General features: G+C 44.9%; 1 protein-coding gene across 2 annotated transcripts in view; it reads right to left on the reverse strand.

The window, feature by feature from the left end:
* The window catches only part of GRIK2 (glutamate ionotropic receptor kainate type subunit 2), a 2,093,351-nt gene that overhangs the window by 1,612,379 nt on the left and 456,358 nt on the right, over positions 1-24,614 (reverse strand). For both annotated transcript variants that reach the window (XM_069606522.1, XM_069606523.1), the window contains exon 2: positions 17,469-17,636. In XM_069606522.1, coding sequence (XP_069462623.1) covers positions 17,469-17,636 — 168 coding nt within the window. The remainder of the gene's footprint in view (positions 1-17,468; positions 17,637-24,614) is intronic.

A 24,614-nucleotide genomic window follows, 5' to 3' on the forward strand; every position in this document is an offset into this window, starting at 1 on the left:
ACTGTGTAGGCTGCTCGGAACCTTAACCCATAACACCCTGCGTTGGTCCCTAAGGAGTTGCTCTTTCGATGTTGATGAAACCTGCTTCAGTGGGACTGTTCTACTTCTGGATTGGTAGGCAGTGTATGATAGCTGAAACAGCTCCAGTCGTTGGACGTCAATTGTCTCTGACGTAAAGAAACCACCAGAAGCTGATCCAGACACAGCCGCTGTCCTGTAGGACACCGACCACCATGCTTGCCGCACCAAACTCTTATTGGTGCTGAGCCTCTGACAGATCCTTACAAAACCAAACATGGCGCGGGATATGAGTCATATACTGAGGGCGCAGCAGAACCCTCAGATCAGCATGCCGGCGCAGAACGCACCCAACTCTGGACCTGGTGCTCCAGAACAATGACGGGGGCAGCACCCCGATAACACACCGGTTCCCAGGGAGGAGGCACAAAGGGAAGGGGGGTGTAAAGCCTTGGAGGAAGCTTCCTTCCTCACTTGTAAACAGCCCCTGGAAACCCAGGAACCGGAAACGAAATCTCTTGCCCCTGAAAGTCTGCCCCCTAAGGAGCAGAGGGGGGGTGGGAGAAACAAAAGACCAAAACAGACTCAGTTTGAGGAGGAGGTACAGGTCTTCCAATTTGAGGGAGAGGGATCCTCAGAGGATCCTGGGAAAAGGATCTTCTCCTTCAGAGAGGGGGGAACTCCTCCCAAAGAAAAATGGGTCCCTAGGGATGCAAATCCAGACTGGGGAGATGTGGAGACTGAGCTACCGCCGCCCACTATCTCATCCCAGAACCAACAGCAAGAAAATCCCCTGGTTCAAACCCATTCTGGTGACTGCCTCCAAAAAGGGGGGGGCGGCCCAGAACCGGAGCCAGGGGAACCCACAATGGCTCTGATCTCCAGTTGCCAAATTTTTCTTTCAGATTCCCAAGGCTCTCCACAGAATTCTGCCCAAATCTCTTCGCTAGCAATGTCCAAAACCAGAAAGTTAGCCCACCAGTTGTCCAAAAATGTACATTATCTGTGCCCCCTTGAGGAGAAGGAGGGAAGATATTATGCCCCGGTACAAGTACAGGGACAGGGTACAATTTTGGCACTGGTGGACACTGGATCTCAAGCTACCCTTCTGTCCAGAAGGGCCTTTGACGAACTGAATGCAGGAAGGGGAGAGAATTACCAAATTCCTCTCACCTCTCTTCCGGGACAACTACAGAACTTTGACGGGAAGGAAATTCCCGTTGAGGGGACTGCAGACTTGGACATTAAAATTGGGCGACATAAGTTGAAACACCCGGTCATAGTTGTGACCCCAGAGGGCACCCCTTGTTTACTAGGGAATGACCTCCTGAGAAGGTTGTCACCCCTAATAGATTGTGTAAACGAGGTCCTCTGGACCCAGACTAGCCGACCAATAAAATTAAAACAGAGTGTCAACCATGTTAGTTTAAACGGCACATGCCACATGGTTGAACAAAAATCTGACCAAGTAGAATTTCACTTCCAGAACAACCAAATTCCAGACGTGACAGTAATAGCAGTAGGACAACAGACTGGTGATGGGGGGCCCTCTCTATTTCTGAAAATCAACCTTCCTTCCAGTCTAAAGTGGTATTCCACGCTGGAAGGAAACACTCTGAAATTCTATACTAATCCACAATCAGAAACTCCCACTCCTATAGTCCAGAAAGATGTGAAATCAGCTCAGAGCCTGGCTGAGATTCAGCAAATTGGAGAGCAGTTGTTCATCCCCGTTCAGTTAAATGATGGGAAGGACTTTGTTCTCGCTCGAGTGTGTGTGAACAACGGTAAGAGCTTCATCAGCGAAGCCATGTTCCGCCAACTCCCAAAAGATCCAGCCATTCCCACCTTCAAACTGATAGACAAATGGGAAATGGACCTGGAAGCACCTAATTCCAAACATCTCCTGCCAAGCAGGTGTATGCTCAAAATCTCCATTGGCAACAAGAGCATAGTCCACAATTGTTGGGTCGTGCGAGACGTCCCTGCCGCCTTTTACTTAGGCAGTGACATTCTCAATCGCTTTGCCATTAGTTTGGACCTAATAAACTTCAAAGCTTGGTCCCGATTAGCGGATAATCCCATGGGCTTTGATGATCCAGAAAAAGCATTTAGGTCAGCTCAATTGCTACCTTATGCAGTTGAAATTCAGGTAAAAGAGGAAGTCACCATCCCAGAAAGGACTCGACAATTCTCCCTGGAAGTGAAAGTTAAAAGGGGACAAGAGTTGAAAAACCCTGATGCTTACATACATCTAAATGCTTCTCTCCAACAGCAAGGGTTGGGGGTAAACCCAACTCCATTAGTCAACCTAGAACATGACACCATTCCAATAGAGGTGGATAACAGCGACTTAAAGAGTGTTACTCTAGCCGCAGGCACCATTATTGGAATGGCGGTTGATGACCGACATTTTTCCATGGATTTAGGTAACGAACTGTTAGGACCAATCCCCAAGGACTGTTTTGACAGTGACAGTGATGACGATACAACACCAGGCAGGATTTTTACCCGGCATGGGGGGAACTTCCTGGTGTACACTTCCTGCCCCTATGGTAAGGAAGATGTGACTTGTGACTTCAGGAGGGATGAGGTGATTTTCCAGGTACATGAGGGCTGCCTTTCCCACCTGAAGCCTCCGGTCCAAATCAGCACTCTGACCAGGGACTTCTCCACCCAGCTGGAGGAGGCCGCTGAAATAGCCAAACCAGAAGTCTTTCCAGGCTTCAGGCAGATGGTGGAAGAGAGAGTCAACCTAGCTGATGCCTGTGTGACTCTGGAACAAAAGCAAAAGTTGAAACAAGTTTTCTTGGATTTCCAAGATCTCTTTGCGGTAGACTCATATGACTGTGGTCGCACTGACATCCACACAACAACAATCCCCACGGACCCTGGCATGACTCCAGTGTTTGTGAAGCAATATCGCTTGCCTCTCGCATCAATGGAGTCCCTTACTGAAATAATTAAGAACCTTGAGTCCCGGGGAATAATCCGTCCAGTCCACAGCACCTTCAATAATCCGGTGCTGGGGATATTAAAGCCAAACGGCCAGTGGAGACTCTGCGCCGACCTTAGGGAGCTCAACAAACGGGTCCGTACTTCCCGATGGCCTCTGCCCTACATTGACCAAGGGCTGGCCCAGATCCAGGGGTCACAGGTATTCACTGCAATAGACCTGACCAATGGGTACTGGACCGTGCCTGTCAGTAGGGAGGACCAATACAAACTGGCTTTTACCTTTGGGGGCCAGCAGTACACATGGACCCGGACTCCCTTCGGATACCTTAACTCCGGTAATGAGTTCAATATTTTCCTACATAAGGCCATGCCCGACCTGGGTGCTAGGGGTAACCTGGCTTATGTAGATGATGTCCTCATCAAAAGTTCATCTGTGGAGGAACACATAGCGGAGATCCGTTATGTTCTGACGCAGTTGAGGGCCGCCGGAGCAAAACTTTCCTTTCAGAAAGCACAGTGGTGTAGAACCCGTGTTAATTTCTTGGGGCATGAGATTACTCCTCAGGGCCTCTGTCCCCAGGAAAAGAAAGTGGAAGCACTTCAGAAACTGAAAGACCCCACTACTCTGCGGGAACTAAGGAGCCTCCTTGGACTGACTAATTACAGCAGAAAGTTCATTGAGGGCTACGCAGAGATCACCAGACCCCTGATTCATCTCCTGAAGGGGGGGGTCAAGTGGGAATGGGGTCCAGAACAAGCCGAAGCAGTAAAACAACTCAAAAGAAGCCTCTCACAAGCGCCCTGCCTAGCTTACCCTGTCAGAAACAAGGAGTTCTTCCTGGAGACGGGGTTCTCTAATACGTGCTTGACGGCAGTATTATATCAAAAGCATGACAAGGTCAATAAAGTAATCTCCTATGCGAGCAAAACTTTATCCTCTGTGGAGGAAAAATTCAACGATTGTGAGAAGGCACTCCTGGCAACGGTGTGGGCATTGAAGAATTACCGCCCGTTTATCCAGGGGGAACACATCATAGTGGAGACTCCACACCAGCCTCTGCAATATCTCCAAAGTGACAGAATCCGGGCCGGAAATGTGAGTAATTCCCGAATTACTTCCTGGATTCTGTCAATGCAAGGCTTTCCTGTGGAGGTCCGATATGGCCAAAACAAGAAGAGTCCCCTCGCGCAAGGTCTGGCTGACTTGCATGATTGTGCCAGAGAAAACTGTCTCGAGGACGAAAGTCTAAAAATAAAGGACAACATGGAGGCATACCTTAATTCCCCACACAAAGTCTTTGAAGAAGACAAGTGTGAGGGAATGCCCACTGTCTATGTGGATGGATGCTCTTACCATGTTGACAACGACGGGGAGAAAGAACTGGTGGCTGGCGTAGGGAATGCATGGGTGAATGAGTCCCCAGAACCCTCCGCTGGATACAAAATTGGTCCCCGAAGTAGTCAGGTGGCAGAATTGATGGCTGTGCATCATGCCATCCTCACTGCTGTCCAGCATCAACTCCACGAACTGGTCATAATCACAGATTCGGATTATGTACGGAACGGGTTCGTGGAGCACCTGGTTAATTGGAAAACCAGAGGCATGTTATGTGCTAACAACAAACCCTTGAAACATGGGAAGTTGATCCAAAACATTGATGATCTGGTCACCTCGAACGAGATGACCATCTACTGGAAAAAGATCAAGGGTCATTCCAAAGTAGAGGGACCAGACAAAACTGGAAATGACTTAGCTGATCAGCTGGCCAAAACCGGGGCCATCCAAGGGGATCTAATTGAGATGGAGTCCCTGTTGGGGGAGATCCAGGTCACTGCCATCACTAGGTCCCAGACAAATGCTCACAACGACCTTTCAATTGCACAATGGAGTAAGGAGACCCCTGATGCTGATTTGATTACCGCTCAGAAGGGGGATCCAATAATTGGTAAATTTTACCAGCACCTTGAGGACCCTGAGAACTTTCCCCTGACGGATACCGATTACATTGGGAAAGAGGACCTAAGAGTGTTGATGAAATGTCCAAAAATGTTCCGGATCCAAGACGGTTTGTTGGTAAGGAAATCCAAAGCTGGCCACGACCAGTGGGTGGTTCCTACCTCATTCCGAAGCCTGATGTTAAGTCACGCCCATGATGCGGCCACCGCCGGTCATAGGGGGTTTCACACAACATTGGAAATCTTAAGAGAGGTTGCATACTGGCCACACATGGGCCAGGACCTCAACCAATATTTGAAGGGTTGTCTTGTGTGTGCACAATTTCAGCCGACATCCCTCACACACCGGGCGCCTTTACAAAAGAGGGGAATGACACTGCCATGGTCGGATTTACAAATCGACTTTGTAGGCCCTGTGATTCGCTCGGCTAGGGGGAATAAGTACATGTTGACTGTGACATGCTTGTTTACCAAGTGGGTGGAATGTCTCCCAGCCCCAAATTGCAAGGCAGAAACTGCAGCTGCCTTGATGATTAACCACATCTTTTCCCGTTTTGGTCTACCTCAAAGGATTGAGTCAGACAGAGGTAGCCACTTCACCAGTGAAGTAATGACAAAGATGTGGGAGATACTGGGGGTCAAGAGAAAGCTGCATATTGCTTATAGACCAGCTTCTTCTGGGGCAGTAGAGAGATATAACCGGACAATTGTGAGCATATTAAAGAAATTTGTGGCAGATTCTGGGCCAAGTTGGGATATCCGATTACCTCTGGTCCTAATGGCCATCAGATCTACCCCTTCATCTGCAACCAAAATGTCACCATTTGAGTTGATGACTGGACGCAAGATGGTGCTTCCTCAGCATTTGCTCTACAGGACCCAAGAGCAGACACTGATAAATGCCTCCACTACTCATGAGTATGTAGAGAATTTAAGGAAACACCTCCAACATGCTTTTGCTTATGCTCAGCGGAATCTAGAAAGATCAGCTGATAGCATGAAGACCCACTATGACCTGAAAACTTCCAGGAAGGAATATCAGGTGGGGGACCGGGTCTATCTATACAACTTCCAAAGGAACCAGGCCAAGCAGCGCAAATTTTTGCCTACATGGAAAGGACCCTTTGAGATCGTCGATAAGATCTCCCCTGTGGCCTACAAGATCCGCATCCCCAAAGGCGGTTCGGCAGAGGGGGAAGACAAGTGGGTCCACATAAACCAGTTGAAATGTTGCCATCCCAGGCACACTCTGCAACAACTGGAGGAATCCTCTGGAATCCTAGCGGGTACTGTCTCAGACTAATTCAGTTCCAATCATAAAACATACCACATCTAGTCTCTAAAATATTGTGATTTGCATGAAACTGTCTCTTAGTTATACTGTTTTTTTTTATCAAAGTAAGAATGTAATGTTTCGTCATGATGAAATGCATATGCTGTCCCACCATCTCAACAGTGGTGGAAAAACATCTATGAGTAGGTATTGCCGCTCTTCCTTTGTCGTCCTAGGAGAAAGAAGACCTTGAGACTGGCCAAGGAGGATGATCCAGAGACCGGGAACGAAGATCCAATGGGCCCAGTGGACCGCCCAATACTCCCATCAGGACTGGCGAGGAGAACCGATCGATCAGTACCGGATGGAGAAGAAGATGCTGAACTGTGCCATCTACAGAAGAGGAAGAAGATTATGCGGACAGACCGGTGCGTGGGTCAAAACCCATGGGCACGCGACTCCCCATCGACTCAAATTCAAAGTGCAGTCGCGTGGGGGGGCTTGTTGGGTGTCCTGACCCACGTTTAAGCTATCATGCTGCAACATTTGGTGCTGTGGGCTTAGAAAATTCAAGATGGCGGAAAACCCACATGTGCGCTGAAATCCAGGAAAGCTGCGCAGTTTGTGCGCACACTAAAATGGTTGCCTCACTTGCCACCCACCAGTGCGAGAATGAAAGGCTGGGTTGCCATGAGGGAAATGGGTTGCCAAAGGAAAAACAGTAGCGCCGGTTAGCTTCAAAGCGCTTTAAAACCACCATTGGACTACCCGCACAGTAGTCTGAAACCATTGGGAGTGGCAATGCTGATTGCCAAAAGCAAACCCATAACTGTGGGGAATTTATTTCTTAAATCCCAAAAATGGGTGCAGTACCAGTACTCACCACTATCCAAAAGCCGGCGTTTTAAAACCACTCTGTTTCCCTGAAGGCAAGTCAAAATGCCTATTTTCAAACATTGCAATATGTGCAAAATATTTACTGAACACCAGCAGACATTTGGCAGAATGGAGTTTTGTGTGCCTACAAAATCTGGGAAATGAAGATCATAAGACAAGGTTTATAACAAGACTGGCTGCGCTGTGGATTTCAGCAGTTTAAGTTGCACTGGATTGAAAGACACTAAAAAAAAAAAAATCTAAATGTTTAAATTGACTGAGTGACCTACTTTTGAGTGTCACATAGGTTGCAATTGTTTAAATGTCATAGTTTTGCACTTAGAATCAGCATTCTAGCTGCATGTGTAAAATTGCAAGTTAATTTAAAAAGCAACAAATAACATGACAGTAGCTGAAAGTCTGGCTTAAGGAACTGAATTCTGCCTGGCAACTACCCCCATCAGGAGGAAACTTGAGTCACAGCTGTGTTCCCAGGCCAACCTTCCTTTTGCTGCCCACACTAAGGATATGCCATCTATCTGATAATTGAATTATCTGTGCTCTGCAGGAGAGTGAACAAAGCCCTCTTCACTCAGGCAAAGGTTTTTATTACCGCAGTCGTAAAATGTAGCTTCCTCTTGGCAAGAGCTGGGAGGGGCACTGCCTGTGAGAGCAAGCTGGCTTGGCAGAACTGGAAGAACCAGAAATTCAACCTTTTGCTGAGGGTAAACCACACCCCTTTGGAGCCAGAACATAACTTTAAAAAGATGAATAACTCATAGAGCGGACATGTGAAAATTTTATAAATGATACCATAATTCTTGTGATTTTTCTGCCCACATTTTAAGAGGTTTTTCGACCCGGTGGCATGTTCAGGGGGGTTTTAGCGGAAAAATGGAGATTACTCTAAATGTATGCATGTTAAAAATCTGAAACTTCATCAGTTAATGTCCCTACTCCCTGCACACATGTATGTAAAGTTGGGTCAATGTCAGAAATTGCAAAATCAGTTAAAAAGTGAAATATGTGCCATTTCTGAATGCAAGCTCCCAGGAAGAGCAGAGTTTGAACAGGGTATACCTCCTGTAATGCATGATGGGTGCATATGATTTTAAAACAATATGTACCTCTGCAAATATGTATTTGTTTCAAATCTAGATTTGTGTGTAAGTTGACAGGAGGAGTGGACTTTCTGCAGGCTGTAAAATGACATCACTCTGACTCACAGTTCATTCCCCAATCAAATGATAAATGGAAGTTTGACCAATTAGAAGCTGAGAGAGAGGTAGGGTCAGTGATGCTAGAACACACCCACATTCTAAACACATAAAAGCAGACAGACAGGACAGATAGGGACCTTTCCAAATCCATCTGCAGCGGGACGCTCTGCCGGAAAAATCCATACTTACCTCCATCAACCTCCAGAAAGCCAAACTAGAGACTTCAATCTATCCAGAACTAAGAGAACCAGAGAGAAAGCAGTGCTGTACCCAGAGAGACCCAGACCAGCAGAGAGAGCTGACCCAGATCACTGTGAAGTGCAGAGGCCAGACCAGACCAGACCAGAGTCCAGTCTAAAACCCTGACCAGATCCGTGGCGAGGCCCATTTCACTCAAGAATATAGTGTGAGTACCTAGAAAACTGTGCAGAACCAATCTCTTAGTTAAAATAATATAATTCAATCCTATTTTAATCTAAGTAGAACTGTCTCCTAACTGTCACCTGTCACTTGTAAAGCTGTCACCTGTGATTTGCTAGTTGCAAGCTGCACTTGTCATTTTGAGCTTTTGAAATTTGCAAACCCAAAAACGACCTTTATTAAATCGCTCATATCTCCGCAACCGTTTGTGCTAGAGACTTGCAATAACTTTTATTTGAAAGCTTAGAATCGTGGCTTTCCTATGAACCTAGAATTCCTACCCCTTATAGTTTTACCGAAATCGCGGAACACGCATCCGCAAATTTTACCGCGATTTGCAATTTCTTCACATGTAAAAACTGCTGCTGTTTGCTTTCCATTTGCCAGAAATTCGTTTAACCTGTTAACTATCCCTGCATCATTGCTAGTGTGAGCCTGGACTAATATTAACTAGATACCACTTACCCTGAACCTCTGAAAGGGAATTAAAAAGCGTTTCCAGCATATTTCTCATCCATTGCTAGCACATATCAAAGCATTTGGGCCTGTGTTTTCAAAACTCCTATCTGTTTTCTGTAAGCTTGCTGGGGTGAACTGAATTACATTGAATTGCATTTCTGAGAATTGTGTGCCTTCCATTTCCTTGCCTTGCATCAAGGGGGGGAGGGAATTGCCAGAGAAAAGTGATTACATTGTTTTGTTGAAATCATATTGAGTATTTCTATACTGCATTTCATTCATTCAACCTTGCATCCATTTGAACTCTATAAAGCATTTTGTACCACCTTCTTCTTTTGTTCCTATTTACCAGTGTGCTACCTTATCCATTTCATGTCAACTCATTAGTGATTATAAGAAGTGTGCTAGTGCCAGATTCTCCGTTGTTGATCTTTATCATATCAGATTAAGTGTGCTATTCAATTATTAATTTATTATAAAGTGTCATATATATATCTGTTGTTTAAATTATCAAATAAACCTTTTAAACTTGCAAAACAGAACTACTTATTGGCTCAGTGGGGTCAGGGGGATTCCAAGAGAGGGGTGTTATATAGGGGTAGTCATCCAGAACGCATGAACTGGACCTAAAGATATATCAATAAGGGTTTCCATTCAGTATCCCAGACTAGGCATTGACTTAGCTGTAGTGTTGAATTGAATCCTCTTACACCTGCAAGAAAGTTGTCAAAGAATTTGAGGACTGGGTCAGACACTCCGGCCAAAGACAAACATGATGAATCATGGCCAATGCAGCTATCAGGTCAGGGATAATGACCACAGAGAGATTGCTTTGTCAGCCTTGTTGAGAATGCTGTTCCATGTGCTCAAGTTAGTGGTTTCAGTTTCCAGCTAAGGACATACGCTGGATTAAATAAGGTCCAGCAGTTTCATGTTGTCTGTCTGGCTCTGGAGATGATGGTAAGGACTTGCCTTGATCTAGGATCTTGGAGAGCCAAGGAAGACCAGCTGCAGGGCAGATGTTGGCAAAACGAGAGGATCAAGCGTGGTTGACAGATGAGATTTTAAATGCAGCAATTCGAAAGGAGAGGTAAGATTTTAACAGTGATGAGGCTCACCAGGAATTCAGCACAAGCATTTATCAGAAATCTGCAAACTGTGACCCTCCAGATGCTTTTGCCTACGACTCCCATAATCTCTCACTATTAAATAGTCTGACCAGGGTTTATGTGAGTTGTAGTTTAAACAACTGGTGAGCCAAAGGTTGCAACCCCCTTGGTCTCTGAGGTGTGACTAAAGGTAAGTTGTGATGCCAGTGTGCCTATTACACCCTGCAGGCTAAGGTGCATAACCTCTTTTTAGAAGGTCATGATGCCTACACAGCCGCTGCTGCGCCCTCCTGCACGGTACAAATGGTATCTAGTCTTATTCTGCACTGTGCAGAACAGTGCCACTTTCTAGCTATATATTCCACTATCCTTAAGTCATGCTCATGATATATAGCAAGCAAGCATTTTTAATGCAGGATCTATTTCATAATTATGACATATGTGAATGAACCGCCTGGCTGTGAGCAGCGTGGTTTTGTAATTTCATCAAGGATTCCACCCATGTGCTTGCAAAGGAAACATCTATGTTGGAGAAAGGATTTACGTAGTCTTGTTTGCGATAGGGCCCTAATTGAGAGCAAAATGACTTCCTGTGAATGTGAACCACTGATGTGGAACAAGTGGCGATCAATAGAGAATCATGCAATGAGGCGTACTGGTGGCCGCTTTCCAATATACCACATGCTTCATTGTTTTTAAGTAGTGTCCATAGACATAATAGAGGAAATAGAAAGAGGAGTGTATGTAAGGGGCAGCACCATTCCAAGCAAGCAATGAAGTGCTCTACCGAACCACGGCTGTCGATGAGCTATATATTATGTCTGTGTTCCGGGTTGGCATGGCTACCACTAATGGTTTGCTTCATACACTGGTAAGAAAATGGCCCATTTCCTAATGCTTGCTGAAATAAAAGAGAATAGACTGAAAGAGGAGGAGAGAAAGCAAGAGTGAGAAAAGGAGGAGAGAGTAAGCAACATTGGGCGCGAAAAAGAGAGCACATGTGAAATAGGGGAAGGTCAAAAGAACAAAGAGAGGGAGAGGGAGAGGAAGATGGAGAGAGTCAGAGCCTGAAAGAAAGAGCGATGCAGAGATGTAAACAGAGAGAGCGATGTATATTATGCAAGAGAAAAGGAAAGACACACAGAAGGTAGAGACCAGGGGCACCGACTTCAGGTTTTCCCAGGGGGTGCCGGTGCCCAAAATAAAAAGTCCCATTTAAAGAATAGGGACATTTACGCAGATGGCGCAGCCGCGCACTCAGCGCCCCTGATAGAGACAGCGAGAAAAAAAGAGAGCGAGCGAGAGAGAAAAGAGATAGAGAAAGAGAGAGGGAAAGAGTAATGAAGCATCATGGAGATTAAGATGGAGGAGAAAGTCAGTCAGAGGGACAGAAAGAAAGCCGGAGCAAAGTGAGGGAGAATAGGGTAGACAGAGTGAGACACATCGTCAGAAGAAAGTAATTGGCCAAACATATGTGGTAAACGTGACTATATTTGCCTTTTTGTCACTCTGTGCTAAAAATGTATTGCACATTAATAAATAAATATATACATAATTGCATACATAAATAAATAACCCTTTAGCCCATCGGCCCCCAGACCTGCTCACCCTTCATCGCTGAGAAATTGAAACTCAATCTGAAATATTATTGTTGGGCCGGCATTACTGAACCTTTCCGAGCTAAAGAGAGAAACACGAAAGACACTATGCCCTGGAGCTTCAGAAATGCTATGGCTCCCAGTTATGATGAGGCCTTTGCAATTATCTGTAATGTATTTGTGTCCATGACTTCTAATGGATGGCAACTGCCCTATTTGAAAACTAGGCTTTCAAAGCAAGTCAAGCCAGTTTCAACAACATGTTTTTTTCCTTTAAAAGGTTTGCAGCTATGCAATGCAATTACCTGAAATGTAATTATTTCTAAAGATATAATTAGAGGGGACCCTCTAAAAAGTATGAGTTATTAAAGGATACTTGCAGTAAATCCACATTATTTCACTTGGCGCTTGGACACGCTCGGATCAGACGTTTTCCGGGTGGTTCAATCTGAGGTTAGTATACAAATGTAAAATCGAAATTTGTTAGCAAAAGAAAAAAAAAGATTGTGTACTATATATTGTCATGAAGATGTCTATATGCACATAATTCATCCCAGGGGGAATCCATGAATACCCACCTACCCATAAGCAGGGCAACCAGGCGTGATAGATACTACAACCGCCTTGGCAATCTATACTTATCACACTCCAGCTTGGTGTGATACTGCAACGTCTGGTGAGAATCAGCAAATATAAAGATTTAAAAAGTGTGTGAGTGCGTGTGTAAATTTGACCTCCATGATATGCCTACACGTGTCTCCAGGATGATGTGCCGCCTGAGTAGCGATAAAGAGAAACCGAGGCTGGCAATTCTGTGTAGTCTATGTCTGCCTTTGCCTTGCCAGGCTATGTAGACTGCACTAATGGACGATTAGCACATCTTTTAAAAAATAGTTTTTGGCTCAGCCAATCAGGAAGAGGAATACTGAGCAAATCCCAGGCGATGTTACCCTGTAATGTGTTTGGAAGTCTCCTTCCTGACTGAGCAAAATGGAAGGTTAGTTGGTGCTGTGTCTGCGCTCACTCTGCGGTCCCTGCTTCCGCCTTGCCTTACCATTTCCAATCAGTGGTGATCCACCGCCCCACCAAACCTACCCTAGCGCTCTTCCTCTCTCCCACGCTGCCGTGGGCGTGCTTGCCGTTATTGAGTCACTCACTACCAATGGTGGAAGCCACACTCGTTTCTACCATTTGAGGCTGTGCCGCGTAGGGGATTGTCCTGAATTGCTTTCCTCTCCAGTGAGCTCTGCTTGTTTCACCCTGTGTGCTGCCATCACACCACACGGCACATGTGTCCACATCTAAAGCCACATGGCACATGCGTCCAGGTCTAAATGGATCAGAGGGTTGTCATAGCAAACCTGCTGCTCCATGTAGGGGAATTGTCCTATTCTTCTTTTTTTAGGGTCCTCCCCTCCCCCTACAGGTGTCAATATCATTATCACCCTTGTGGGGTGCCCAATAGATGCCCAAAGTCCTAACTAAGGGCCCTCACTTCACTCGGCACCAATAAACCATGCTTCCGGTAATCCCACACTCTGCAGGCATTTGGCTTAATTTGAAACCCACAACACAAATCAGGAAACGTTTTGCATTCACAAGCAACATTACAGTTACAGACTCGAACTCTTTATGTTAAGGTGTCTGAAACTGCTAAAACACAACCAACAATGCTGTTGCTGTTTGCCCTGCATAGCGTAACGAATCCAATTCTCTCACATTTTACATTTTGTTCCTTGTGAGAATGCTGCCTAATGGAGAGCATGTGTTGCAGCAGATATGCCACTTAGCAGCAACGCCGACACAAACAAAGGAGCTTCCATTTTGATCAGCACCGGTAAAGGTCACACGTGAGTTCACGCTGCTAGGAGCGTAGACTGCGTGCACCGAGCCGTCACAGATCCCTGAAGCAGCTTCGAACTCTAGGGTTAAAGAGAGAAACCAGTTGTTCAAAGGTGGGGTGTCGATAAGGGGCAGCTTATTGGAGGGGTAGGAAGACCTGCCCAGGGAGCTGCAGAGGCTGTGGGCGGGGGGGGGGGACTGCCCAAACAAAGTCAAATTGGTTGTGAGGTGGTGGAAAAGCAATCACATATAAGCTGGTATGGGCGCAGACGGCACAGAAAGGGAGTTGCAGAGACGCAGAGCGGTGCAGTATGATGGGTACAGGGCGGAGCAAAATGAAGACTTCGATAAGCATCTTAAATGAGGCGACTTCAGGGTTGAAAAGCTACAAAAATGGGAAAGTGCTGCCTTTAGAGATTGGCATTCTGGGTGCATAATAGTGCATAGTGGGCTTTCTGCGCGGTGCGTAATGATACGGAACGACATGCTTGTTGTAATGTTTTCCCCTATCAGTTTAATAAACTGTTAGCAGGTTTTTTCAAATGAATTATCAGGCGAAGGACTTGGAAAAGACAAACTAGGGTAAGGTGGGTTTTGCTTAACTCCAGTTGTGCTTACCTACTCTCTTAAAGTAACAAGGGACAAGCAGGATGAACTAGGGAAGAAGGGCACATTGTTTTGTAGTACAGAAAACACATTACAGTGATTATGAATAAAAAAGACCCACACAGGTAAGTACACAACTATTGTAATTTATTAAAGTACTACACTAAGGCACACTTGTGTATATTGGAAGGTAAGCAAAATATAGCAGTTTACACATATATATCTCACACTTAAGTAACCTACTTAAGCAATAAACCCGGATGGGTGTGGGTTTTTTCTCGGGTTTGTAACTCGTCCCCGGGCATAACCTGACCTTGTAAAGCCCCCACCCAGAAGGGTTTGGTACTATTGGTAACCTGGCATGATTTTCTGGGATGCTTATAGATTTTTTTAATTGAGAAACAGCATGGTTGCCTTTTCGCAACTTAAAATAAACTACAAACCAAGATGGCCACCATGGTCAAGGGAGAAGGGAACTATGTACACATAGTCACTTCTCCCATTCCATGGTAGCCATTACACTGGCGGGTAAGCACCGGAACACAGAGTGTTGCAGGAGCCGGCGAGGGACTAGGCAGCTTCAGGTAAGAGGGGTTGGGATGGGGAGGGAGTCAGTGGGAGAACCTACCTGATTCCCAGCATGACAACTGACAGCCACCCGCTGCTCAGGGAACTCAGAACGTGGGATTTATCATGAGGTAAACCACACGTTCTGAGCTCCGTGATTGGCTGGGAAGCTGTATGGCCCTCCCTGATTAGGTGGGAGGACGTCTGCCCCTGTTGCCCCTTTCCTTGTGGCTAATATAGGTTAGCCACTCCTTTAGTATCACTAAAACCTATTGAAGAGTAAAATGCGTAGGCTACAGAGATATTTGCTAAAATAGATCAGAACATAGGCCTTTTACTCATAAAGCACTATAACACCATATGCTTAGCTTCAGAAGTCCACCCCTAGCTATCACCCCGTTTCTGGAATTATCTTAGGTGAAGCGCACATGTTTCTGAGAGTCACAGGTGAGTAGCCTCGGAGATACCACCCAGCTACAGAATCCAGGACAAAGAAGGTGGTCAGTGTAGAGAAAACAGTAGTTGTAGAAAGGTGGTCTAAGAGCCTTGAGTAAGGTTGTACTCTTAGGGGAAACATCTACCACCTCTAGGGCCCAAGAGGATAACCCCCATAAATACAGACCCCAACTCCACTGCCCAGGGGCCACCCTGGATACGACTAAGGTAAGCAGGATTTGGTATCCAATGTAAACCTAATAGGGAGGGAGCAGTTTAAGAAATGTATGGGAGCTCAGGCCCAAGAATACCCAGTAAGGCAGAAACAGTGCCAGGTGGCAGCAAACTGCTCAGGAAGACTTGCCTCACCATTGCTGTAATTGTGCAGGGTCATCGGGTCACAGAATCAAGGACAATCACATTGGTCGTCTTTCAAATCTTCTTGAGTCCTTGAGTGGCTGGGGGGCAGCTTGGATCACTCCCATGATGACACTGATACCGTCACGGATGACTTGACTGATGCTCATCTTGCATTGCCCCCAGGCAGAGTCAGGGTGCACTCAGCAGCTCAGCAGTTGGACTTCAGGTCCCTGAAAGGCTCCTCTTCTAGTGAAGGTCAGCAGAGAATGTTTCCAGCACTGCAATAGAGCCCTGAAGATACCCACACACATCTGCACTCATTAGGGAACATAGAAGTAGTTGCGGTGGAACACAGCTGTGTCTGCATATGGTAGTCAAATTGCAGAGATTCACGCTCATATGACCTGGGAAAGGCAATGAAACTTGAGCACAACAGCCAAATGGTTGGCCCAGTTGAACGAAGAGGGGTACATTGCAAGGGTCTCCATGGTTGACTACAAGTTCAAGGTTTGCAATGTAAGAGAGTTGGCTGAGCCAATGATTGTTTCTGCAAAAATCCTGTGGCATCCCTCAATTGTCTTCTTCTTTGGATGTCTTCAGGCTTAAGGGGACAACTTAATTTCGGGGTACAGCTCTTCTATCTATATCCAGAATTCAGGCTTGGGGGTTTCCCCAGCCCTCCTGTAAGGGGCCTTTCAACATTCAAATTTGGAGAATCTATCCGGCCACAGCGAAACCCCTGGAGGAATGTGGATTGTGGGGCGGGGGGTGACAGCCCTCCTCCCCACTTCCTGTCAGCTCACAAATACAGGAAAGTGTTTGTGGGCTTTCTGCAAGAGGTCTGCCTAGGTGTGCGAAGTGAAAGGGCCCTTCCCCACATGGCAAGTCAGCAGTATGTCCACAAAGGTCAGGCCATCTTGAACATGACTTAAAACATGAGGAGAGGCCATTTTGGGTATAGTGTCACCCTAAATTAATTTTTGCAGAAAAAACACCACACAATGTTGCATCCGAGGGGTAAAAGTAGAACAGCTGCCACCACCTGCTGATGGGATGACTGGAACAGTAACACAAATATTTCGTAGGACAAACAAAAGAAGACACAATGTGCCCCATAACACCCCATGCAAGATGGCATCCGCTGCAATGGGGAAAAGGAAGATGGCATCCACCAACTACACTGATAGGCACATGGGCACCCAGTGCACCCAAAACCACACAGAGAAAGGATCCCTGGGCATGCTGGCAGCACACCACAAATGGCGGGGTAGCGCTCCCACAGGAAAATACAGATGCCAGAATATAGGGGGCGATCTCCCCACACTGGTAACTCAAAACGTTGGCCCACTGTCCCCACAACAGTGAATGCAAGGAGAGAGATCTCACATCTTCAAATTCAACACAAAGACTTAAAAAAGCGGAGAGACCAGCAGTAGAGGGGTGAAGTCAAGAAGAAATGAAAAGGTGTGCAAAAAGAAACGTTCCTTAACATGAATGAAAACTAAACACAAATACGAATTGCTTTTGAGCGTTCTTTCTTCGGATCCCAGCCCAAAATAACATGTTTATTTGCATAAATAAAAGGGCCATAAACATCTCATTTGACATCGATTCGTGCTCCCTAAAGTACATCTCTTCATGCTGCTGTGCTGTCAGACTCCTCTTCCGGCAGACACAGAGTGCTGCTGTCAGACTCCTCTTCTGGCAGACACAGAGAGCTCGCGACCATCATGCCCGCACACAGAGGGAGTTTACAGAAAGGAAACGTTACCTTTTCTGGACGCTTCGAAGCTGTCGTAGAGGTTTATCCGTTGGGTGTCATATGTTAAGGTAGTGTTTGGCAGAAGGGTTCTGTTCCTGTTGATTGTGTTCACTGCAAATCGAAAGGCCAGCTCTTCAGCCCCAAAGGGGCCAGTTTCAACAAACTCGAAAATGCCTCCTAAAGGGGGGAAACGACAGGAAGAATTAATCAAAGCATACACATTTAAACAAGAAAATGTATGCACAACAGATTCCTTAGAAAGGAAACTGAACCAGTTTCGTTCCCATAGGAAACGTGTTTTTTTTAATTATTATTTAATTCCTGGTTCTAGCTACTACAAACTACTGGTTTGTGTAAAACATGATGACATTATTTCGTATACATGAAGGGATCTTGCTAGAAATGCTTGCCATGCTGCCAAAACTTGCTTTAACGTTTTAAGAGAGGAAGTCATACAATGACATGCTTAAGTGTTGGCAAGTCAGTACATATTTCTGGAAGTCAAAATACTTTCATGCTTAAAACTCTCCGAGTAAATTACAAGCATAACAAAAAAGACGTCAAAGGTCAGTTAAGGAGTCACGAAGTGTCATTACAACTGCCATTCACACAACCACAGATCAGGTTTGCCATTTACCAACAACCGCTCTAATATGCATATCCGAAAGGGGAAAATACTGCTCCGAGTTTCTGCAGGTGCCGTACAGGCAGCAGTATTTACCACTGACTCAACAAAAAAAAAATTGTCAGCAGAGCTGCATTACCGCTGGCAATTGCCATTATGAAACAGAACATAGCAATGCTTAGGCTGAAGTTACTGCCCAAAATAAGGCCCGTTTTGGCAGGTTCTAACAACCGTAGCACCCATAAAAACGTATTGTTGTGCACGTATGAGCAGAACACATATGTGATTATGTGGCAGCGTTTTGGGCATTGGGGGTCAACTGTCGGCCCCTAAAGTTTAAATATAACACGTCTGTATGTAACCACTGGTGGTAATTGCCCCATGTGGCATTTACACAGCTGTATCCATGTATGAAAAAAACATCCTAATATGTGTTCCTGCAGCTATCTAACTTTACCACCTACAGCAAATACCCCCAGTGGCATTTAACCCTGTTAGTAACTTCAGACCAAAATGTGTAATTCCAACACCACCACTCTCATTTCCCAGTGGGCCGTTAATGCCATTGTAGATGCAACTTACCGATGGCGGTAGTTGTCATGTGGAATTGCGCACAGACATCGATTACCTTCTGTTTTTCAAAGTCAGAAGACACAATGAAAGACACAAGACAAGTAGAGGGGGCCTGCTGAGAGAGGCTCAGGGAAAATAAAAACAACACCAGCACGTTTATGAACACTTCTACAGCTCCACAAATGGAAGTTCTATTTTAATCATGCGTGTATATATGGCTATCGTTGCCTTCCTAGCACATGTGTGTCTATTGTGTTTAAGTTTGTTGCTTTTTCGATACTTTAAACATCGGAACCTAAGCGAAAAGCTGCTTGCTGGACTACCTTCACTTCCAAAACGCGAGTGTATCGAATAGGCCTCTTTCCAGTCACAAAGATGGGCCTTCGGAGGGATAAGCGACGTTCAGTTCTGCAGATCTAGGCCTCAACCATGACAAGTCTGGTGAAAACACTGTGGGTCAATGTGCAGACAATGCGAGGGGCCGCTCTGCAGGCCTGCATTGTGACGCTTGCACGTTTCCCAGAAGGGGGATTGGTGGGCCCAGCGGGCTGCAGGGGGAAGGAGCCCGTCTGCTGTGTGCGTTCCTGCATGCCTGGTCATGAGAAGTGTGAACTGCAGAAGGGGCCGCCTCACCCCATGGCGGATCCTTGTGTAAACATCGGAGGCACTCTGGGGTGTGGCAGTCTCGTGTTTATTGTGTTTCCTGGCCATGCCCTCTGCAGACGGGGGCCATCTCCCCGTGCAAAGCCACTTACTTGGGTCAATTTTGCTATGCATATCCCCCACTTGCAGAACGTGGGATATCTCACCAACTGCCTGTGCTCTTGGCTCAAGCAAGTGCAGAGTATGTTTACGGAATTTGACCTGGGTTGGGAGCTGTGCTGGTCATTCGTATTTGAATAATCGGTATAAGTAAGCATTTCATTGATTCAGCCCATGCGGATACAAATGCATTGCTAAAGACAACTAAAAAGTGTCTGCTTTCCGCTTTGGAGACACATGCACGTTTTTGATCCCTCGGGATTAAGAGCAATGTTCACAGTTTCTACTGGTATGAGCCTTCGGGTTGAAGAGATGTTGCAAGCTTGGATGAGTGACTCATACTTTTTGCTGTTCTCCTGTTGCCTTTAGTTCATGAACGGCCTACATGCCGCTGGGGTGAAGGCTCATCTTCTTATGTAGATAACAGGAAGGAAGGAGCCAGCTTGGATTAAGTCAGGTACGTTATTCGCTTGTAAACCCGGTCTGACCTTGATGAAGAGATAGGACTGATCGGGTAAGGTGGCGAAACCTGGCTTCTCCATTGCTAGGATGGAAGAGGATGGAAAGGGTCATGTCCTAACGACGAATGGTGCAATGTCACATTTTGGGAGTGCACTCCCCAGGAAAAGCATTGACATTGATGTCTGGGGTTTAAAACGTGCACCCTTGTTTACATATGCAAAAACTATTAGCAGACAATACACTCACTTGGCTTTTGGTCTGTGTTGATTTTATGAAAGGCAAATGCGAATTCGCCCTGTGCAATTTGTATGTTTATTCAAAGCCAGTTGAATGAAATGTGCGCATTTCAGCTTGATATGCTAATGTCAGGTGACGTCACATCCCTTTGAGTATGTTCATTAGTCCCCCACTATTTTCGTTTAGCACTTGACCCCTGTTCCTATGTGTTTTGGCAATATTTTATTTTTAATCACATTTATCATAATCCTTGCAGTTGTGCCAACTGTCTTATTCTACCCCAGAAAACTAGTGAAAGGAAATGTAGTCCTTGTCAGTAAACAATCACAATCTAGTGTCATCAAAGCAAATAATGCCATTAGTAGCATTAGTGTTAACACAATTAATATCAACACAAACAGTGAGTATTGAGGCATATTACTAATATAGATGCTGTCACTCGCTCCTCACATAGAATACTACTTCAAGAGGTCATTCACTGTTTATCCTTTTCCAGAGTGCCATGCAGACATATAAACCACAATATTCACATTTCTATTTGTGAGAACTTCTAGCCAGCAAGATTGCAGAAGTAAATGTATTCCAGTATGCAGTCCCCATACCATGTCTATGAGCTTCTCCTGCATGGCAGCATGTCTGCCAGCAAGTAGCAGATGGTGGGATAGGTGCCGCAAGAATCCTACTTGGCCGTAATAAGCAGTGCTCTCCTCTTTGTGAAGATGTTTCCCATAACACGCAAGCGCGAGCATGGCTCACTTCAAATGACTCCTTCATCAGTAATGTGCGCTGCTCTGTAATTGACCAATGCAGAAGTCTATTAAAGCGACAGAAAAAAACAAATACATACTTATAATAGATGACAATTTCATTAATAGGGGCCTTTTGTTTTCCACAAGTGCACTCCAATAGGCGACTGTAGGTTATTGCCCTATATCACTTTTCACCTTTTAAGTTAATATCTAGATCCTACTGGGGTAAAAAAAAACAAAAAAAGATGAATATTAACATTCAGATACATTTAATCCTGAATGGATAAGATAAGGTGTTATAAAAGATACCACATTCTATAGTCATCACAGCACACGGTGGCAACAATTATAGGAAAGATACTATACAGAAGCGGTGGCCCGGAGGAAGTAGAATTTTGAATGGCATAGTACCAGGGCAAACAATGTATACTTGCAATGTTTGTTTGCTCCAGAGCAAAGTGTTCCCTAGCGCTTACACCATTCCGGATTAGCAATAGGCAGACTTTCCCCAGGTGCAAAAATACATTGGAAGAATAGGCTTTTTGCCGTACTACTAATACCATGCAAAATTGCACTTGCACCGGTGGAACGTTTCTGGAATCTGCCCCCATGCGCCCGAAATACGGAAATGGTTTTCCACACGTGTGTGCCATGAGCACACACAAGGAAGGGTACGGAGAGCTTCCAATAGCACACTGAATAATGTATTGCCCACTGAAGGATCTGTGTGCAGGAAAACATTTCATGTCAGAATATGAGTGCTCGCCAAGTTACTGCGGCCTCCATTTGCATGAACTCTGCTGTGACGCAGATCTCCTCACAGTGACCCTTCTGTTTTTTTTGTTGTTTTTTAATTGCTCGCCTGCTGCCTATTTTCTGATACCTTGCAGCTCTGTGAATGACAGATGTTGCTGTTGTAGAACGGAAGGTTCTCTTTTTCCCCTTGGAAGCATTCGTCTCAGTCACAATTCAAATGTATGTTAGAGACAGTGATCTCTATACTGAGGCCTTAATTTGCAAAACATTTCACATCCAGGTTACCTACAGAAGGAAGTGCAATCATGCATTCATGTATTTGAGAAAATGCAAAGATATGGGCCTCATTACAAGTATGGTGGTACGGTGCGCCGGCACTTGTAAGTTGTAAACGGTGCTGGTGCAGCCAAAGACCCCATTCCCATTGAGCCCTATGGGGCTCAAATGGGAATAGGGATTGACAGGCACCGGCACCCGGCAATGGATGAATTACCAGGTCCGGCAAAGTCAGAATACCCCAGTAATTCCTCATTGCCAGGTGGCAGATTTTTTCGCAAGTTTGGCGGTAGCCTGCCGGTTTAACCGCCAAGGCTACTGCCAAACTCCTAATGAAACCCATTGTGTTCTTTTGTAAAATCATCATTTTTTGCACTTCAAGCTTAAGGGGCCCCCTTAAAGTACAAACGTCTTTTCAAGGGAAGACTCATGCATTGAACAATTATGCAAAATGCACGGAGCTACAAGTTATTAAGGGCTGTTTTTCCTTCAGTTTTCTGCCATTTTTACTAAAATGGTTCCCTGTGACTGATAATTGATAGAGATTATGGCCTATTTTTGTTAGCTATTTATGTTTTAACATTTGTAATTTATTTACAGTACATAGTAACAGTGATATACAGCAGTTGTAGCTTTGTTCAATATACCTATTATCTGCACCTGTATAATACATGCTGCCATTAAAAGGTGGCAACTGATGTTGTATTATATAAAAGCTTATCAAGTCAGCATGAGGTGTGCTGATCATTGTGAAGGACAACCTAAAACATTGGCTCCATAATATGATACATGTTTTGTTAGAAGGCAGTTCAGATAGGACCCTAATGTGTGTCTGAAGTCCCTTAAGATAAGAGGTCATGCATATTTTATTTTAGTTACAGAAACAGGAATAATGGTATTTAAAGAACAGAGACAAGGTTGGTGCCTAATATACAAAAAACACCAAAACGATTTGATTTTATGAAGTCAAAAACAGTGCATGACATAATTTGAAAGTTTATACACAAAGCTGCCCAGTGAGCCTAAGTCTGTCAAATCTTTCTCTGCAGACGATGTCACATTGTGTATAGGCGCTATAGAAATACACGATCATGTCAAAAGAGGTACAGTATTTGTCACTGACGTTTGTAATATTGGCTTACATTTAATTTACACACTGTGATACCCGTGAGTAGAATCCCATCATTTATTTTTGCTATCTCGGAGAGGCCTGTAAGCAAATAAACTGCACCTCTCCACACCCTACACACTGTGGCACTACACACACACTGCACTGACTATGCAGAAGTCTTGATAGGTTACCTAATGTCATGTAGGGTAGACACTGAATGCCATTCCCAAGATGCTGCAGCAGAGAACATAGAGTTATACCTTGATATGTGGGAGGAGAGCTCAGCGGCAACGTGCTCGCCTTGAAAGCAAGACGGCACGAAGCAGCACAGGTTCAATCTCGGGGTCCGCGCTTAGAAACCTCTGGGTATTTAAGCACGTTATAAATACGCAACTAAGAAGAAAAAAATAAAACATTTATGCAACTAAAAAACAGACATTTCCTGCAACAGTGCCTCGATGCCTGCGGGCTGTGTGAGCACTTTTAAAAATGCAAATAAATAAATAAATAAATAAATAAATAAATCTACGCATATGTACACTTGTATGCACGCTATGGTCCCAGCATTGCTAGTGGGAAGGTTTGAACACTTCACATGAAAAGGAGGCTGTCCTGTAATCTAGCTTCAAACCTCATTTGTAATTGAGGTTTTTATGTGTACTGTAGGATTGCCTATAAGGGCCTAGAATTAAAATAAGAATATGAACTGGTGGAATACATATATTACCGTCTCCAAGCAATATATCACCTCAGCTGTTGGTTAACAAAGAAAAGGGTTATGTTAAGAATGATTTTTTATAGTTTTAATAAAATAATGCTGAAACATTGCAAGGTGCTCATTGGCTGAGTTGTGCTTAAATGTACTGCTGCCACCCAGAAAAAAATAGCAATGATTATAATGGAAATGGGGCCTTTTCATCTCAATAAAGATATTCCCTCACGTGAAATGCATAACACCCTTTCTGGCTGGCAACGGGCAACATTACAGAGGTCACTGGTCTTCAGCAATTACCCCCACTTGAAATGCAATGCAGGCAACCCAGTGGGATAAGGCTGGACGCTTCTCAAAAGGGGTATGACCCTCTAGTGCCCTCCAGCTGTACTGTGCCTAGGTGCTCCTCTTCTGTCTCTTCTCACTGGCAACTGTCCTACAATTAAAATGGTCTTGAATTAAGAATTAAGAATTAAGAAAAAGCCTCCGGTGCATTGGAGGATGGGTGAGGAACAGAAGGTGCTGTTATGCAGTGATTATACAAGATGCCCATCCATTGTCATCATCCTATACCCTCCCTTAATTTCAAACCTTGGATTAACCACTTCCAGGGCACCCATGGCACTGGAGAGCATGTGGCCTGTGTAGTGACAGAAATAACAGCATGGGATTGGTGTAGTTACCGAAACAGGAAGAAGTATCTATCAGAGCACACCTAATTACTCAAAAACTAAATAACTATTTAGAGAAATTTTATTACAATTCTGGGTTCTGGGGAGGAATACACGCCCTGACACTGGAGCATGTGTTAAACATAAAACAAAAAGTGTCTAAACTTAAAGACACTCCCGTCCCCTGCACACCTTACAAGCTGAAATAAATCAGTCAAATT

The sequence above is a fragment of the Ambystoma mexicanum genome, chromosome 4p (assembly GCF_040938575.1).
Source record: "Ambystoma mexicanum isolate Mex_15411 chromosome 4p, UKY_AmexF1_1, whole genome shotgun sequence".
Lineage (NCBI taxonomy): Eukaryota > Metazoa > Chordata > Amphibia > Caudata > Ambystomatidae > Ambystoma > Ambystoma mexicanum.